The sequence below is a fragment of the Sinohyriopsis cumingii genome, chromosome 13, assembly GCF_028554795.1.
Source record: "Sinohyriopsis cumingii isolate HCF-2022 chromosome 13, ASM2855479v2, whole genome shotgun sequence".
Lineage (NCBI taxonomy): Eukaryota > Metazoa > Mollusca > Bivalvia > Unionida > Unionidae > Sinohyriopsis > Sinohyriopsis cumingii.
Genome location: NC_142973.1, coordinates 65,969,853 through 65,991,248, shown reverse-complemented (window position 1 = coordinate 65,991,248; position 21,396 = coordinate 65,969,853). Strand labels below are relative to the sequence as shown.

Here is a 21,396-nt window from a genome sequence, read left to right as displayed (position 1 = left end):
CCTAGATTTTGGTCAGCTGGAGACAGAAACCTCTTGCTGAGGCTAACCAGGGTATGAGCCTATTGATAGGGAATTGAAAACTTGAAGAAATTAAAAAGTTAAACAAAATCTTTGCAAGATACCTCCCCATCTTCATTTAACTTGACAGTGTTTTATGCCGCTATTAGTAGCTACATTAAGCATACTTTTTATTCGACAGAAATGTACTTTCATGGTACAATAGTTGTGTTCCAGTCACTTTTGTAAATGTAACAATCTATCAGATTCCATTGCCTTTATCTCAAATTTGGTGATAACTACCTTTGAAGAAACGGTATTTATTTTTATTGAAGATTGTAATCGGCTTTCTCTGATTAATTGAGCACGAGTTATTGAAGTTACTGGTAAAGGGTAGCTTTGCAGGGTTCTTATGGTCTTTGAAGGTCTTTGAGAGTTTGGGAAAAATAAGGTAGCATTTTCAAGGCCTTGAAAGTTTGGGAAAATTGAGCATATTACCCTGAGGTCTTTAAAAGTCTTTGAAAATTGAAATAAACCCCCAAATTTGTAATTTCTTTCCAGAATGACAAATAAAATTATCCGAGGTTGTTAGATTCGGATGTAATCTAGTTATCATGGTTTCGTTCTTTTGATGACCTGTTCAGTTTCATTGCCTCCACAATAACAAAAGAGGCTTTGTTTGACTATCCAAAGTTGGCCTCGGCGGCAACTTCAATAACACATGCACTCTTCATCAAAGCAAGATGGCTACACACTTCATCAAAGGAAGTCACAAATAAAATTGCCTAAGGTCGTTAGCTTCGGATGTAGCTGATTTTCCTGGCTTCTTTCTTTTGACGAATTGTTCAATTTGATTGGACGAGTCCATCAGCTTTGGCCAATCAAAATGTTCATTACACTAATTCACTCTACGTAGAAAGTGCGCGAAAATATTACGCTCGAGGATTCAAAATTTGTTCAGTCGATTTACATCTTCAGTGTTTAAAAATGCCAGGTCTTTGCTCTTTCAACGATATCTGGCTTGAACAAGAGAAATACAAGGAATGTATTAGATTCTTATACTCCATCTTGAGAAGTACAGTCTGTTGTTTTATCGTCTGAAAATGGCAAGGACAAAGCAAACAGTTTAGAAGCACTGGATTTCCCCACAGGACTATCTATACTGTCCATTACAGACTCCAAATGTCTTAAAGGGTAAGAATCAACTTATACAAAATAACAAATCAAAAAGAAACGAATAACAAATGGAACTCAACATGGAAAAACGAGAAATCGAAACCAGAGCACGTGCAACACGAGGCAATATGGCGACTGGAAGAGAAGACAATTACCTTGAGAAATTCTTCAAGCTGGAAAGGGTAGTGATGCATGAAAGAAGCTACCTACAATATAAATACACAAGAAATAGATATGAGGCACATACAAAGGGAAAATATACCTAATCTAACCACAGTAATGATAGCCATGAAAATAGCCAACCCAGAATGTATGAACCGAGTATGCTCTATAAACCCTAATGGATACAAAGGCTACATAGTAAGACCGAAAGGGAAGAAACCGATTTTACCATATGGAGAAATGCGTATTGGGAAAGAAAGAGTGACAATAAAGGAACCAGAACCATTGCTAAGGGAGAAAAAAAATGAACAGGAGAATTACATGTCACAGACATCCCACTGGAAATTCCAATAGAAGAAATAGTGAAGCGTTTTGAGGAAAAATTCAATATTCCAGTTAGCTCAGCAAGGAATAGAACGATAGAAACAACATGAATTTTAGACGGAACACGGATATTAGAAATAGAAAGAAGTAATATGAAGAAAGTAAAGAGAGCCTTTTACATATTCTGATTTTTAGCAAAGACGTGGTATAAAGGATGCATATATGACAGAACATGCAATAGATGTTTGAAAACAGGTCACACACCATTCAAATATCCCCAGAATTCAGAAAATATAGTACCAACAAGGACAACAACAAAAACAAGCAGCAGACAAATAGTAATAGGAAAAATGCAGCCACAACAACAACAACCAAGAACACAAGATGAGCAGCAGCAACAACAACAACAACAGCAGTTACAAGAACAGGGACAACAAATACAAGAACAGGAAATACCGAAACAAGCAGCAAAAAAGCAAAGGATAGAACAAATACAACAACAACAACAAGAGAGAGAAACTACACTACAGAAAGAAATTGCAAACAAAAAACAAGGGCAAAATATTCGACTGCAACAACAAAAACAGACACGAGGAAATGAACAACAAGGACATAAAAGGCAACGACAACAACAACAAACAAAGATACAAACAGGGCAGCAACAACAGGTGATGGAAAATAGACAAGAAGAACAACAAAAGACAATAAAACCAGAATAGCAACCAGAAAACATAGACCAGCAAGAGAATTAAAGTCAACAACAACAACACCAACAGACTTGAGACCAGCTTCCAGTAGAAAACAAATTACAGGGATGTAAACAACAACAACAACAAATACAAATACAGATACAAGAAGGTCAGCAACAAAATAGCATGCTAATCCAACAAGATATTGAAACTGGGCAACAACAACAACAAAGGCAACAACTAGAAAACAACCTACAACAACAACAAACAAAACGAAGTCTACAAGAAAAAGAAGTGATACCAATACAATCACAACGGCTTTATGAGCCACTACTGCAAGAAAATGACTCAGAAATTACAGTATTCAAATTACAACAGATTCAGAAAACACAAACACCCAGACTATTAGAAATAACCCAAATAAACAAGACACTGCAGCAAAATTCAAACGAAGATTCAGAATCGCTACAAACAATGGAAGAAGCATCCAAAAACAAAAATTCCACTAAAGAAGAGAAACAGGAAACAAGCCCAGAAGTAAGGAAAGCACTTAGGGAAATGACGAAAGTGAAAAGACAAGAAAGGAGAAAAAGACAACAAGAGGAAAGAAGGATAGAAGAAAACCTTGGTTCAGCTACGATGAATACATTGAAAAAAAATATGGATAAAATATATTTATATTTAAAAAAAATAAAATAAAATAAAAATTTACATTTAAAAAAAAAGCAATAACACGATAGCTAAACATACAGAATACCAATCAAAACATGTAGGGCAGGAGGGCCTCCCTAAATGGTCTGTGAAGATCAAAAGGAGAGAGAACCCTCCATAAAAAAAAAAAACGAGAAATACAAGGAAAGGCTGCAAAAGGATAAATTATGTAAACGAAAGGCGTTTTGTACATTGTGTAAAAAGACGATCAACTTGGCTTCAATGGGAGAAGGAGCCCTTAGAAGTCATGCCAAAGGTAAGTTGCAAATTAGCAACTACATACTGTTCATTTAGTGGAACAAAGATGCAGAAGTATAAGCTATTGGTAGTTTTGGGAAAAATAATGGTAACTCATTAGTTTTAGGGTATAAAATAAGATATTGTTTAGTTTGATGAGTTGGGAGATATGGCAAAAGAGGGCCCGTTTAAATTTACTTATACCGTAGGTTTATTTAACACGTTTGAGGGACAAAAATCATTTTCGAAAATTTTGTTCTACATAATAATGTTCCTTGGTTTAATATAGAAACATCCATTGTAATAAATTCAATTCACGGATAAACAGTTTCAAAGTGTGCATGCATGCACTATAGTAGAGTTAAGCAAGAGTTGTTGTTCTTGAATTGCGAGTTAAAAAAAAGAAAAGGCGTTAACGTGTGCTGTGAAGCTTTAACTGTAGGAAGTCAAGTCATTTGATTAGGCAAATAAAAAAAAAAGAATGAAAAGATGTGTTTCCAGTTGACGGAATGTCCCCGTTTCTCATTGCCAACCCTCGACCTTTTTCCCCAGTGGTATAAAAAAATTTTTTTAAAAAAATCACATTGCCGAAATTGATTTGTATATCTATAGTCTAACTATACATCCCCGTTTGTTTGTACCCCTATATTTTATTTCACTTTTTCAGAAGCCATTTTTTAAATGGTAATTTGTGTCTAAATAGCGTTTCTTACTAGTATGTAAAACCGAATTAAAAATTACTTTCATACATCATGAAGTTATTTGTTTTCATTTAGATTCATTAAAATTCTTGCAATGATAATTAATTTTGTTTCGTTTCTAGGATATAAGCACCAACAAAATAAAAAATCTGCAGAACAAGTCGCACCAGAAAAAAAAAAAAACCTAATATAATGATGCATTTAAAGCAGTGCTGCTGTCTGTTAAGAGAACAATTTATTTTGTATTAAATCTGACACATATGTTACATATTTCTGAAAAAATAACAAATGTTAACCTATCTTCCAGATCATTATAATGCTGTTTTAGGAAATTAATTATAGTTTGACTTTAATCAGTAAACAATATTGTAGTATTTGGCATTCGTTGTTTTCTCATATAACCTGTATACACAATGTTAGCAAAAATAGGTCTTGGAAATCTCTGTTTGTGGTCTTTGAAAGTTTGGGAAAAGTCTTTGAATTTATCATTCATAAGTTCAGTATGAACCCTGCTTTGGAAGATCAAACAGATGTATGTTTCTTATTGCGGCGGCAACATCAATTAACTGTAGAACATCAATTGAGACTGATTTTGTTTTCTTCTCATTTGCTTAGGATTTATACAGAAAGATCAGTGCTTTTAAGATGACGAGTTCTTTGAAGTTTCAGCAAAACTATATTTTCTGGTTACATTTTTAAAAAAAAGGAATTAGCTGTCGTTTTGTTGATTGTAGCAGTTACATTTCCTGTTTTCAAAAGTTGGTCAATTGTACCTAGTCTTGGTAGCATAGACAGACCAACAAGTAGATCTCCATTTTTGTTTGTACTTTTTTGTGTTATTTTTGTGTGTGTGTGTGTGTGTGTGCTTTTGTGACATTTCTGGTGATGGAATGATTCAACCTTTCATGCATGCATCAGATTTTTTTTTTAAAACAAGGCCAACAGATGAATACACAGTTGTTCTGTTCTGACAGGGATTACTACAGAAAATATGAGAGTTCTGAAGTATTTAATTCAATGAGTGAAAAGAAGAGTAATTTTACTTACCATCAACACACAGAGGTCAGTCAAAATAAACATATTAATTACTAGTGTGCGATCAATAATCTGAAACTATTTCATCGGAATGATCTGTTACGAGATAGTACCTCATCTGGTTGATCTCCGCTACCAGAAATGTTTAACAAAACAGATCTCACAGCATACAGTACTCAGGCCAGATGTCAGAATAAGCAGATTATGATATAACTATGCACTGTTGAGGTGGTTAGTCAATATGAACAATTTGTTTATCTAACAATATATAAATTCCAGTGCATTTTATATCAAGTTTGTGGCTTCCTTTCATGGTGCTTTTGAATTTCTTCACTCCAAATTCAAGTTGTATATACAAGTTTAAGCAGCCAACAATGTTGGGGTGGGGGGATAACCAGATAGTATATTTTGTCACCAGTAATGAAAATCAGTTGCAACTTTTGACATTGGTCAACCCCAGATGATCCTTGAATAAACTTTTTACTCGTTATTTTTCATACTTTTACAGCGAAAAAACTATTTTCATGTATGAGATAAAATCATATATGTGAAATTGCAGGAGCCATGGCATGATCTTCATATATTAGAATTCTCTCTTCCCCAAAAATGGTAATAAACATTGAAATGTTGCTTTTCTTACTTTAAAAAAAGAAGGAAACAAATTGTGTATGAGAAAAGTACATGTATATGAAATTTCGAGAGCCACACGACAACCGTGTTATATTCGAATTTGTGTATTAATGGAGCGTGCTATAGCAGGGTCATACTGTACATGATGTAATGATTTAAGTTCTATGAGGAACCTTAAGAAACGAAGATATAGAGATGAAATCCTGTCTGGTTCACAGGTGTTTGATGCTAGATCAACTCCTAGTAGTTTTGTACAAGTCAGTCGAGGTATTAAGATGAAATCCTGTCTGGTTCACAGGTGTTTGATGTTAGATGAACTCCTAGTGGTTTTGTACAAGTCAGTTGCAATATTAAGATGAATTCCTGTCTGGTCCACAGGTGTTTGATGTTAGATCAACTCCATAGTAGTTTTGTACAAGTCAGTTGCAATATTAAGATGAATTCCTGTCAGGTCCACAGGTTTTTGATGTTAGATGAACTCCTAGTGGTTTTGTATAAGTCACTGGAGATATTAAGATGAAATCCTGTCAGCTCCACAGGTGTTTGATGTTAGATGAACTCCTAGTAGTTTTGTACAAGTCAGTTGAGATATTAAGAAGAAGTCCTGTCTGGTCCACATGTCTTTGATGTTAGATCAACTCCTAGTATCTTTGTACAAGTTAGTTGAGATATTAAGATGAAGTCCTGTCTGGTCCACAGGAGTTTGATGTTGGATCTACTCCATAGTAGTTTCGTACAAGTCAGATGAGGTATTAAGATGAGATCCTGACAGCTCTACCGGTGTTTGATGTTAGATGAACTCCTAGTAGTTTTGTATAAGTCACTTGAGCTATTAAGATGAAATCATGTCTGGTCCACAGGTGTTTGATGTAAGATCAACTCCTGGTAGTAGTTTTGTACAAGTCAGTTGAGATATTAAGATGAAATCCTGTCTGGTCCACATGTGTTTGATGTAAGATCAACTCCTAGTAGTTATGTATAAGTCATTTGAGAGATTAAGATGAAATCATCTGGTCCACATGTGTTTGATGTAAGATCAACTCCTAGTAGTTATGTATAAGTCAGTTGAGAGATTAAGATGATATCCTGTCTGGTCCACAGGTGTTTGATGTTAGATCAATTCTTGGTAGTTTGGTACAAGTCACTTGAGAGATTAAGATGAAATCCTGTCTGGTCCACAGTTGTTTGATGTTAGATCAACTCCTAGTAGTTTTGAAAACTGGCTTCAGGAAGTATTTGTGGTATTGTTGCACTGAATTAAAAGTTGGCCTACTTTGTATTACCACGTTAATTATGTCTTTTGAATCAAATAAAGGAGGTGGCATAAAAGAAAAGTTAAAAGGCACGAAAATCCTACAAACTTAAAATCTAGCGGCCCTACTCATATCTCGGGTGAACTCACTTCATTTGATCAATCGAACAGTTATAAATGTTATTGTGTATGTAACATAAACTACATAAATTAACGAACTCTTTCTTAACTGTGATCAAAGATAAGGTATCCAAGCAAAATGAATACTTCATAAAATAAAGAGCTTGATTTCACAGATACAGACCATTGTGAGCAAGCGAGTTTCAGAGAATTCTTGAACTGTCACTTAGAGATAGCCTCATGGATGATAAGAAGTTTCATTATTACTTTCAGTGAAATCATGACATCAATATTGTACTAATTGAGCAATACAAAAATTGAGTTTCAATATAGATGATTGTCTCACAAAATAAGTGGTGCGTGTTTTTGAAAAAAGGAAAGTTGTTTGGTAGTGTATCAATAGTTAGACCAGTTCCCTGCTCTGTGGACTCCTGATTTAGCAGGATAATATTAGACACCACTACGGGAACGAGACTCATCCAGAAAACAAAAAGAGTGACGTAATACACAGATTTTTTCATGTACACATCATAGTTGTTGAAACCAGTTGGAACGATCTTTCATATGTTGGACATTTTGAAAATAAATGTTATTTAAACAGAATAACGAACAACTTCATTAGAAATTTTTTTTATTATCGATGTGATTTTAAAATGAAGATTCATTCAATAATTGGCCCAGTTCCTAATGCTGCTCCCCCCTCCCATGGTTTTCTTGATGTCAGAGCGATTATTTTTCAAGTTTTGGAGGTTCCTTGGTAACTCATGCCTTGCTATAGTGCGGTCTATGTTTGTGGACCCCGTTGTGTACAAGTTATTGATGGAGAGGTGTACATATATAAAGGAAGATCACTTATATTGTTGATGTGTGTGTGTGTGTGTGTATATATATATATATATATAGAGAGAGAGAGAGAGAGAGAATTCCTTTTAGGAACTATGTTATCTATGTTATCATAGTATTCCACATTGTTGCAAGATGCATGGTATTTCAAGATTTCAGCATCATTGCACAGGTTTTGGCTGTAACATACATTTTTTCATTCATTTAAAACTGCATTATCTTAATAAAAAAGACCTAATTCATTAACCAAATCAATACAGCAGTTATCTTTAAGTGAAATGACATACAGCGATAGTGTTGTATTCATTTTTTATATTGACAAATAAACAGGTATGCCAATCAATTAAATAAATTACTCTTTCAGTAAAGAATGTTACAGTTGATTTATTTATTTCTAATAAAATTTTATAGTGTATATTGCTATCAACTTCTTGTTTGTATTATGCAATAACAGATCTGGGTCTGTGTTATATGAATTGCAAGCATTTGCTTAAGTATTTCAACTAGTGTTCTGTGCTCCATTGTATATCTGTATAAACTCACTTATAAGCCAAGTCGTACTTCAGAGACCCAGATCTGCCATCGCATATTTGTGCCAGCAGATCTGGGTCTGTCCAGTTTGTTAGGAGTAATCAGTAGAACAATCATAGTCAGCTTTATGATATAAGAATGCCTTACAAATTGATATTACTTGTTAGTTAAATGTTAGTTTGCTGTGGTAATACAGAATGCTACCACTTATCTTGCCATCCTAAGCTGAAGGTAATAACATTTCTTACACCCAGGGAAATTGCAAGTATCATGTAATGAATTTATTACCTTCTAAACCTTACTTTAACTTGTATTTTGAAAGAATAGCACATCCAAGCAGCACACAACTTGTAGCAGTTAACCCCTCTGTTGGCCTAAGTGGTTAGAGCATCTGCCTTGGATGCAGGAGATTGTAGGTTCAAACCCAGTCTGAGTCATACCAAAGACTTATAAAATGGTACTAACAGTTGCCTTGCTTGTTTTAGATTAGATAGTTGAATTAATGAGGTGTGAGCACATATGTGCATGTACCTCTGTTTAATGATCGCACAGCGACCTGTTAATTGATCCTGGGGGAAGGAATTAGAGTCTCAATGAGCACTGTTAATTTATCCTCAGGCTGTGGGTCCATATAAGTCCCTAACAGCCTGAATGGAGGGCTGACTTGAGTGGGAATAGACCCCAACAAAATTCACTCATATAAGAAAGACTTGATCACTATAGGCCAGGTGTCAACCAGTGCAGTATGTAATGCCAGTCATGATTGGTCGGCGACTATGACGTCACATTGGGACACCTGTTATTTAGCAGGTGGAAATCTTCCACATCTCCACTCATGTACAAATGTCCGGATGTGGGAAGGAAGGAAAAATGGTCCGGCAAGAAGGCTATCAGCATGAGAGTCACTGAACACCAGCCTGTACTTAATCAAATTTTAGTCCAGTTATTTAATGGACCCTAACAAAACCAATATTGTGTGAGCCACCTGTGCAATTGAGTCAAATCCAAATAAGTCTTATAATTTTCCTATCTCCTAACAAATCCAGTAATACTAGTACATAGTGTACATAATAATTGCCCTAACAATTTCAATTTGCTAAATGTCTGACTGACGTATAAAAAGTTGAGTCACTATTAGGCACAAACGGTTTTAATTTTGAAGCAGGTGATCAAAAGGATCATGTCAGTATTGTGGTTTTATTGAATTGGGAAACCAAGCCAAAATGGTTCCCTTAAATAAGAGGCAATATTGGTAGCCTTTAGAGGACATTATGGGTGCCCACTAAACTGTTGTGTATCATAAATGACCTTATGGGTGCCCATTAAACTGTTGTGTATCACAGAGAACCTTATGGGTATCCATTAAACTGTTGTGTATCACAGAGGACCTTATTGGTATCCATTACACTGCTGTTTATTATAGAGAACCTTATGTGTACCCACTAAACTGTTGTGTATCATAGATGACCTTTTATGGGTATCCATTTACATGTTGTGTATCATAGAGGACCTTATGGGTAACCATTATACTGTTGTGTATCATAGAGGACATTATGGGTACCCAGTCAACTGTTGTGTATCATAGAGGACATTATAGGTACCCAGTCAATTGTTGTGTATCATAGAAGACATTATGTGTACACAGTAAACTGTTGTGTAGCATAGAGGATAGTATGTGTACACAGTAAACTGTTGTGTATCATAGAGGAAATTATTGCTAGCCATTAAACTGGTGTTTATCATAGAGAACCTTCTGTGTACCCATTAAACTGTTGTGTATCATAAAGGACCTTATGGGTGCCCATTAAACTGTTGTGTATCATAGAGGACTTTTTGGGTATCCATTTACATGTTATGTATCATAGAGGACCTTTTGGGTATCCATTAAGATGTGTATCATAGAGGACCTTATGGGCATCCATTAAACTGTTGTGTATCATAAGAGAACATTATGTGTACATAGTAAACTGTTGTGTATCATAGAGGACATTATGGGTATCCATTAAACTTATGTTTATCATAGAGAACCTTATGGGTATCCATTAAACTGCTGTGTATCATAGAGGACCTTATAGGTACCCATTAAACTGTTGTGTATCATAGAGGACCTTATGGGTATCCATTAAACTGTTGTGTATCATAGAGAACCTTATGGGTATCCATTAAACTGTTGTGTATCATAGAGAACCTTATGGGTATCCATTAAACTGTTGTGCATCATAGAGAACCTTATGGGTATCCATTAAACTGTTGTGTATCATAGAGGACCTTATGGGTATCCATTAAACTGTTGTGTATCATAGAGGACCTTATGGGTATCCATTAAACTGTTGTGTATCATAGAGAACCTTATGGGTATCCATTAAACTGTTGTGTATCATAGAGGACCTTATGGGTATCCATTAAACTGTTGTGTATCATAGAGGACCTTATGGGTATCCATTAAACTGTTGTGTATCATAGAGAACCTTATGGGTATCCATTAAACTGTTGTGTATCATAGAGGACCTTATGGGTATCCATTAAACTGTTGTGTATCATAGAGAACCTTATGGGTATCCATTAAACTGTTGTGTATCATAGAGAACCTTATGGGTATCCATTAAACTGTTGTGTATCATAGAGGACATTATTTTTACCCAGTAAACTGTTGAGTATGATAGAGGACCTTATGGGAGATGAGCTTTTGAGCTAATTTGATTATTCTTATCAAGTAAAGGTCTTATAGTCATTGTTATTATTTTTATTATTTTTACATATATATATTTTAAATTGCAGGAAGGATTGAAAATGGTCAAGTCATATCTGAACTGATATATTCAGCATCCAACTTGCTTGTGCTGTTTAATGATATAATCCTTCAGTCAGCTGCAGGAAGAATTAAAAAATTGGTAAGGAAGATTTAAAAAAAACAACTCTGTATTATATTTTCACCAACCCACTTTTGCCCTTCAATCTATCCTTGAACGGTATCTAGGTCTGATAATTTTGTTAAATGAAAAACTTAAATTTGTTAGTATCAGTTTTCATGGTTTTATGAATGTTTAAATTTTTGAACTGAGTAACAAGTCCAGTTGTTTCCACAAAAGTATGTGTGTTGTGTCTTGGGTTATTAGGAACCATGAAATCCACCGAACAAGTTAATTCAGAACACAAAAGCTGGAATCTTTCAGTGTGTTTTGTCAGATTTAGCGTAGGTATAATTTTTAATATTTGAACTTTTTTATAAAACCATTATTATACAGAAATCATTTAACAGAGGATGGTTATTAGTAGTAAAAGAATGCTAAGTTTTTAGTTTAGGTTTATAAATGTTAAGCTGTCCATTCTTAGTAACTCTTTCATTTCCCAATAATCTACTTTTTTAATGGATACCATACCTTCAGAATAGAGGAGAGTCTCCTATCAGTACTGTCACTTGCTGAAATATCCTGTTTATACAAAGTTTATTGCTAACAAAATTTACTTCTTCAGTTTTTTTTCTTTCTCACATCTTGTTTCTAGTGCAGTCCCTTGATAACTTGCACACTTTGGGTTCCTTTTTGGACTGCACTATAAGCGAGGTTACGAGTTACCAAGGGACCTACACAAAACTAATAAAGGGATGAAAATCGAATGTGAGCCAAAAGTAGATCAGGGGTAGGCAGTTACATTGTTGAATACTCATTTTATGATCATGTTGAAATTAACTGTAAATAAATATCTCTCTATAACAGTGTAGTTTGTTTTTCTTCATAAATTACCTTTACTTTTATGTTACATCTTTTTTTGTTGAATTGGACACATTTTAGTTTTATTGTTCTTTCAAAATTTAAAGTGATTTCTTTTTCCCAAATGATTGACATTTATTTAGAAACACAGCAACAACATCAAAACTTGTGTTCTTTTCATTATTTCTTTCAACTAGATACATTGATATATTGATTTGTTTAGTTGCAGTAGAATGTAAAAATATAAATTCACAAAGGTTACTAATTTGCCAAAGACGAATTTAATGGGTGTAATTTTTAAAAAAAACTTCAAATGAGAACATTATAATATTTCCAGTTTGTGACACAGTTGACAAATATCACTTCACATGTCATTGCTTGATTTGCCAATCATATCTCTCCCGACAACAGATTTTATTTTATTCCATGTTGGCAATGGAATATAATGGTACAAAGCCATTCATGATTCCTTTATTCTCCATGATCACATTTACAAATGATTTGGATACATTAGTTATATAACAGAAGAGAACAAACCTTGATTACACTGTTTACTTTGAAACAGAAATTAAAACATGATTTTCATCATAAGGAAAGGAATATTTAACTGGTATTCATTTTTTCAATGTTGCCACCTTTTAGTACTTACCAGAATTTTTCATTGATTGCTATTTCACCAAACATTATTATTTACAGTGTAATGAGAAATATTTTTCCAATAAAATCTAACAAAAATATGTGATTTCTTGTTGTTAAGAAACTAGAACAGAAAGAAATGAAACCAACAATTTAAATAAAATCAAGTTATTTATTTCTCTACAATACAAAGTGAAAATTCAAGAGACACTTAAAGTTGTAATCTAGAATGTCTTTGAATGAGCTCAGAATAAAACCAAAGTAATGCGTTAATTGAATGTCAGTGAGCACTTAGTAATTCCAATGAATAATTAAATAGTTCCTCTCAAATCACAACACATTTGTAAAGGATTCCCACACATTGTTCTCAAAACAGGAATAAGTTAATGAGCATAAAACAAAACAGTTGGTTTGGCTTCACTGTTTAAAATTCATCAAGATGAATAAGCAAGTGTTATCTCCCATGCTAAAATGGCAAAATCTGAGCAAGTGAAATATCACATGAAATCCAGTGATGGGTGGAAACAAGAAGTTCATTGGTTTGGATCAAGTTCAAAGGAGATATATATGCATTCTACCCTTCCTATTAAGCTGATTTTAAAATCTGCGATGGTGGCAAGAATAATACTATGTGACATGCAGCACATTAAATTAAATTAAATTAAATGCAACAAAAACTATGCCATCACTGAAATCCGTGTATTCAAAATCGGCGTGAAATGTGGACCAAAAAATATGCATTCTGAGACACTGTTTACAAACTTTATAGCTGAACATAATCTCCCATTTATGGTGGCAGATACTTTTTCAGATCTTGTCAAAATAATGTTCCCTGACTTGGAAGTTGCACAAAAGTTCTTATACAAGTGGATGAAAGCTACTCTTGCATTGTCCCAACCTTGCAGTGTCCCAACCTTGCAGTGTCCTTATTGAGAAAAGAAAGTTGAAGATATGTGCCGTAATGAAAAGTTCACCATTCTCATTGAAAAACCTTTCTCTTTTTAAGTCAAAACTCCCAAACAAGTTCAACAAATCATCTGATTTTTTCCTTTGCTGACATCTCTGTTCTCGCATGAGGTTATGATATTAGAACATGTGATATTACAGATATGCTGGAGTTATATGAATCGGCTCCCCAAAAATAATGTTCAGAATGTAATTTAATTCAGACTATGAGACTACATTTGGGTTATTTTGTTGATACAGGATTTTTCCCAGGAGCGGTTAATGCGATGGCTGACAGTGTTGGAGTATATGGAGGTATTTTTTGAGCTTGCAGCTCAAAAGAAATGGGGATCAGTCAAGACCTGGGTTGTCATTACTGTTGTACAGATTACTAAGTAAGTATTGTACAGAACTATTCAGGATTTTTGTTGCATTAATGCAGTTTTTTTTTACCCACCTGTGCAGCATAGTGCATGACATAACATGTATACTCACTTGTAAGATGAGCCCATCTGCAAATTGCAAACACCCAGATATTCCATTGCATAATGCACCGACATAACTGGGTCTGTGCAGTTTGTTAGGAGTAAACAGTAGAACAAACAAGTTAGAACCAGATCTGCATGACATTGTGCATTATCCTACGGCAGATCAAGATTTTTGTTGTTTGCAGTGTGACTCAAATTATTAGGGAGTATATATGGTACTGCTTCCACTTGTGCTGTGTAGTATGCTTTATACAGGGGCTTCACAGTCTTTGCAAATATTCTGGAAGTTTTTCTACCTTAAAGCAAGTTGTAGGAATTTTATTTTCCAAGGTAAATATACTCCATCTATAATCACCAGCTTTCTTTCAGCAAAATAAAATTTTCTGTTAGAGTTATTGACTTTGCTTTCCTGACACTCTTTGGAACCATTGTAAATACCTACACAAGTCACTAGTGCATCCCCTAACTGTATTTACTTGCAGGTATTGTGTATATTTGTGTTTGTTAGTTTAATTTTTGTTTTAAACATTCCATGCTATTGTAATTTAGCATTGTATGCTGGACTTGATCTTGCTCATTTCTGCTTGACCTAATTGTCTTTTTTTATATTTCATTTATGTAAACAACTAACAATAGCTTCATTATTCTCTATGCATATGAGCTTACTATCAGAAGTATTATTCAGGTAAACAAGATGGAGTAAATATGTTGATTTCGGTCAGGTTTTTGGAGTTTCCTATGTGAATTTTACAGGTTATTGTGTTGTAATTAGATCATTATAGAAGGTTATTTTCCATTAGGTAATGGAAAATAACCTTCTATAATGATCTAATTAGGTAATGGGGGACCCCAAGTGGCCGAGTGGTCTAAAGCGCTCTCCATTATGGATCACTGCCATCTCATCTCTGTCTGCGTGGGTTCGAGTCTTGGATTTGGCTGATGTGGATATGTGAGAAAGCTTGCCAGTAGCTTCTCGTGGGTTGGTCGTTCTTTCCGGGGTTTTCCCGGGTTCTTCCTCCACCAGTAATACTGGCCGCCATGTATAGCCTATCGTGTGCTGAAAAATGGCGTTAAACCCCACAACAACAACAACCTCCATTAGGTAATAGTGTTTTTTTAGAAAATGCTAATTCTGACCCCTGAGGTCAAGCAGAGAACTATATAATCTTGTGATTGTGAGGATGTAGTCAGTTGTGCTTTAACATCTAGCACCTTCAAGTTTTATTATGTTGTGACAGTTTGGGCTGAATTTTATTTTCTTCAAATTATTGAATTCAAGTGATTATTTTTCTCTGGAAATACAAAAGTGCTCAGATAAAATTCTTGGATAAAGACATTCACTGGAATTTATACTGAATTCAAACCTGGAATTATATTTCTGTGATTCAACAAAAGACTATTGACACTCCATAAGCTTTAACAGACATGTCATCATCGTCAGTTTTAAATCTCTTTGGGACTTTTTCTGAATTTTATTCAGGACTTTAAATTACTTGGACTTTTGTCTTTAATTCTTGGACTATTTAGGGATTTAATTCGCAATACCGTTAAGTTCTTTTTTCTCATTTTCACTTTGTATTCATTGGATATAGACTGCGTTTTTTGTCCTACTGCTTTAGTCCATGCTGTGTACATTGGAAACATGGGAATGACAACCATACTACATGTGTAGCTTGCTCTGTTAGCCAGTCTACGATGAATGGTTTACTTTTCAATGGGTATTACAATCATGAGACAGTCTAACCTATCTTGATCAGTGACAGCTGTGTCTCCTCCCTACATTATGATAAACCTTTATCATCAGAACCAGCAGGACAATTAGATAACAGTTTGATGACCAATCACCTTTACCACCAGCAGGACAATTAGATAACAGTTTGATGACCAATCACCTTTACCACCTGCAGGACAATTAGATAACAGTTTGATGACCAATCACCTTTACCACCTGCAGGACAATTAGATAACTGTTTAATGCCCAATCACCTTTACCACCAGCAGGACAATTAGATAACAGTTTGATGACCAATCACCTTTACCACCTGCAGGACAATTAGATAACAGTTTGATGACCAATCACCTTTACCACCTGCAGGACAATTAGATAACTGTTTAATGCCCAATCACCTTTACCATCTGCAGGACAATTAGAAAACAGTTGGATGACCAATCACCTTTACCACCTGCAGGACAATTAGATAACAGTTTGATGACCAATCACATTTACCACCTGCAGGACAATTAGATAACAGTTTGATGACCAATCACATTTACCACCTGCAGGACAATTAGATAACAGTTGATGACCAATCTCATTTACCACCTGCAGTTGAGTGAGATTGAGACCAAAGCAGACCACCGCAGTTATCATTTTGCACTTCAGAATTTTGGACTGGTTATGTGTATCAAATATCCCATACTTCATCCTAGCCTAATGAACTGGACAACATCATGTCAGCTATGATGACATTGTTCTGCTATGACCAGACTCTGACACATGGATCTGGTTGTGATGGGTTACCATCACAGTAGATTGTACATTGTAAGCCAGAAGATGAAAGGGCATTGTCCAATTTGCTGAACCCACATCATATAGTCTGTCTCACAGGTCAGCATAACCCACATAGTGCCATAAGTAAGTCACTGCAACCAGGGCCCAGCTTGGTGCTACGGTGCACACAGGTTTTCAATTCACATCATTCTCAAGCCTTTGACACTTTAAGGAACATTTATTTAGTGATTGTTTGGAAGTAACCATATCCCAATCAGGGCATTCTGTGAGCATGGTGAGCCACCATCTTCAACATTCTGGCATCACCACATTTTTACAGAGTTGATGAAACCTGCTGTCATGCTCCCTCTTCTTTGTTAGATATCAATGTGTCAAGAGAAGACTCTGCCTTCTGGGCTGTAATCAAGGAAATCTTCCACTTGCTGCCTCCAGAGTTTTGTCCTCCTCTTCCTCTATTGACAACATGGGCTAAAATTCTGGCATCTGTTGACTTATTGATTAAAAAGGACAAACTGGTGTTTAAATTGCTTTCACATTCTGATAGACTTACTGAACTTTGGGGCTGTTTACATTGACAATTACAGGACCCAACTGTCAACCAACTCTTATTTTTTTAGTATTACCTTTTCTCAAACTTTATTCCTAGGTTCTATAGGTCTCATTCATATGGACATCCTAGCAGTTGACCAAGACATTGCAGCATTGGGGATGGTAAAACCGTACTCAGTATACATGGACTGGAAGTCGTTGAATGACACAGAGCAGTTGGTATGGAATGTCATGACAGTGGGTTCCATATTGGATTTAGTATCAGTAGCAGTCTTCCAACAGCTGAACACAGCTTATCATCTCCTATCTTGAATTCTACAGGACATGCATGTGAGTTTGTTTTTAGAATGACCCACTTTTTAAACAGAGCTACCCTGCACACACTGGCCATTGTAGTAACAGCAGCTACTAACGTACAACTGGAAGAAAGAGATGAACTACTCTCCACCTTTTTTAATGATCACTAAAGCAAAGTTATGATCACAACCATTATTATCCATCCTCAATGGTCAGATTAAGGAATTCCGAAAACAAGAACAATTTCCCTCAAACACAGCCTCAGCCACAGAGGAGGTACTTTCTGCAGACTAAGTGATGGAATCAGAAGGATTCTCCAAACACAATGCACAGAGAAGCACTCCTAATGTCCCTTCAGTCAGAGAACACCACAATTAAATGGACAAGAGGCAAAGAGAATGCAATCATTTTCAGTCACATTTCTGTCCAAACCAGTCTTTTTATAACATAAATGACATAGTTTACTTGTGGACCTGGTCAACCATCCCAGTGGGAAGAAGGCTCCCATTATTCCAAGGAACCACTTTGCAGCAAGAAATTAATGACCTTCTCCAGACAAGGGTGGTACAAAATTTCACATGGTTTCCTTTAGAGAAAGATGGGGACACCAAAAGGTTACGAATGCCAATCAGGAGAGAGACTGCTCACTCACTATATACTTACAAGATACATTTCTAAATGTTTCCATTCACATAGCTTCCATGAAGTTCCTGTAGTTCACTTACAGAGACACCATTTACAAGTTTTGGGCACTCCCATTCAGACTCAAGATTAGTCCCTGGTTATTTATTTGTCTGATGGACAGAATCATGGTCCATTCCAGGACCATGATGTGTCTGATGGAAGAATCATGGTCCGTTCCAGGACCATGATGTGTCTGATGGACAAAATCTTGGTCCATTCCAGGACCATGATGTGTCTGATTCACAGAATCATGGTCCATTCCAGGACCGTGATGTGTCTGATGGACAAAATTATGGTCCATTCCAGGATCATGTGTCTGATGGACAAAATCATGGTCCATTCCAGGACCACTGACTCCATAGCAGTGTTAAACTATCTGGACAATATTTGCAAAAACATCTGTGAGTTATAGTTTAAAGCAAAACATGATATCCATTGTTACTTTCCTTCTCAACTTTGGAATCCATGTCAATAAGTAAAAAGCTGACCTCATACCAACTCAACATTTTGACCATCTAGGTATGGTGTTGAAACCATAGGTAAACAGATTATATCTCTCACAAGAACAAGCATTGAAAATTGATACAGTGGTAGCATTATTGTTTCCAGGACAGTCTCTCAGCTTGAGAATTCCTTTGCCTACAAGATTTGCTCAATACAACACTGGATCTCATTGGCTGAGGTTGACTTTTCATAAATGATTCTGTTGTCCTGTTGGAGATAAATACTTTGTCCCTTGGACCAAACTATAACAGACTCAATGACAGTCTGTACGGATGCCAGCACAGAGGGCTATGGTGCACACCTTCCACCATTCCATGAAGCTAGTGGTATGTGGCCCACTCAGGGTCGATGTTTGCATATTAGCATTCTCAAGATGAAAACCCTACTGAAAGCATTGCAATGTTAGCAGGAGGAGCCAAATGGAAAGGGTTTTCTCATTTTGTCTGATGTGTCCTCTGTGGTGTATTTTCTCAGAAGGCAATGGGGAAACAAGTCCCCAGATCTTTGCACTCTCATTTGGGATCTTCTGAGGTGTTGTCTTCAATGACAAATCCAGGTATAAGTTCCAGACTGACTAAATGCATTAGCAGACTCTCTGTCCAGGAAGATAGAGCTCATACAAACATAATGGTCTTTTCATCCTCTGTTTTCACTTGCATATGTACCTGCTTAATTGACTAATGGTTGATCTATTTGCAATGAAGTGGAATGCGAAACTTCCAACCTTTTGTGTCACCAGTCTCGGATCCAAAGACTTAGACAGCCGCTGGTCTTTCCACAGATTAGAATGGTTTGGATGCATACGCTAACACTCCAACACCTCTAATTGCCAAAGAGATACAGAAAGAAAGAGAGTCAGAGTGTCACCTGATCTTTATTCTTCACTCAAGAGGAAAAAATGGTAGATCAGCAACTTCATAAATCCAGCATCAGAAATCTACAGGAAAATGGAGACATTTGTTCATCTGCTTAAGTAACCACAATGGCAGTATTAATCCCTATCCAGAGTTATTTTTCAAGCCCACAAGAACAAACAGTTCCCTGAACAAGTGGTTAAGAGAATCACTTGAGTGAGAAGTTGTACAAAGGAAAATGGAGAATGAGAACACAATGATGAGAACAAGAACACATTGCATCAGTATCTCAAATAGCTTCCTGTTGTAGTTCCTTCATGAGACACAGTTAGCTCAGATCAAAATAAAGGGCTCACTACATCATCGTGGAAGAGAGGATATCAGACAAAATAAAGACCTATCAGATCTTCTGGCATGTTTTGATTTCACATGTTCAAAGATGATGGCAGGCAAAATCAGTGGCATGCTTGCTTTATCAGTTGACCTGTTTTTCATGCTAGTCCAAATGGATGGGTCATTGTCACTCATGATGTCCCCTGCTTTCATTGCCAACAACAGGCTCCATCTCTTGGGCAATCAGATTTATGTGGTTTAAGTCATATTTACTCTTGAAACTTCATCTCAAGGTTGTCTACAGAACTCAGTGAGAACTCTAAATCTGAAAAGGACTGAGCTGTGCATTGAGGTAGATCCCATTTCTCCTTACCTCAGAGTGGGAAAGGCTGATGTATAACCGCAGGCATTTTTGCCCTGGATAAGATGAGTTATCCACTCTGCATATTGGGAATTACTCCAAGATAAGATGAAATTACTGTACATCTTGGCTTGTGATGTTAGGGCAGCTGCGACAAGCATTGCATTCCAGCAAAACTGTTCACTTGCTAACATTATACAAGCCATGTTATGGAGGTCAGAGCCCTCTTTCTCTAGCCTTTACCTGAGCAATTTTCCATCCTAGGAAGCTCAGTTTGACTAGGTGGAGCTTATTACCATGTCACAACAAGTTTCCTTCCTGGGTTGTTTGACACCTTATATGACATGTAGCAGATGGATAATAGTACAATAAACAAGTCAGATAACACATGTAGCAGATGGATAATAGTACAATAAACAAGTCAGATAACAAATGTAGCAGATGGATAATAGTACAATAAACAAGTTAGATAACACATGTTAACAGATGGATAATAGTACAATAAACAAGTCAGATAACACATGTAGCAGATGGATAATAGTACAGTAAACAAGTCAGATAACACATGTAGCAGATGGATAATAGTACAGTAAACAAGTCAGATAACACATGTTAGCAGATGGATAATAGTACAATAAACAAGTCAGATAACACATGTAGCAGATGGATAATAGTACAATAAACAAGTCAGATAACAAATGTAGCAGATGGATAATAGTACAATAAAAAAGTCAGATAACACATGTAGCAGATGGATAATAGTACAATAAACAAGTCAGATAACAAATGTAGCAGATGGATAATAGTACAGTAAACAAGTCAGATAACACATCTAGCAGATGGATAATAGTACAATAAACAAGTCAGATAACACATGTAGCAGATGGATAATAGTACAGTAAACAAGTCAGATAACACATGTAGCAGATGGATAATAGTACAGTAAACAAGTCAGATAACACATGTACACTAAAAAAAGTGCAGTGACAGAATCTTTAATATTGTTCTTGAAGTTTCTTCCTTTTCTAAACTTTGCTTTTATACACATATCATGATACATGATGCTCAATTGCACATATTACATTGATGTGTTGTCACACTCACAATAAAGAACA

At 35.8% G+C, this 21,396-nt stretch overlaps 1 protein-coding gene across 1 annotated transcript in view; it reads left to right on the top strand.

Moving 5' to 3' along the window:
* LOC149785747 (peroxisomal membrane protein PEX16-like) overlaps positions 1-21,396 on the top strand; it is a 77,249-nt gene that overhangs the window by 4,202 nt on the left and 51,651 nt on the right. Inside the window, exons 2-3 of the mRNA XM_089979650.1 lie at positions 11,187-11,299; positions 13,961-14,094. Of these exons, the coding sequence (XP_089835776.1) occupies positions 11,187-11,299; positions 13,961-14,094 (247 nt within the window). The remainder of the gene's footprint in view (positions 1-11,186; positions 11,300-13,960; positions 14,095-21,396) is intronic.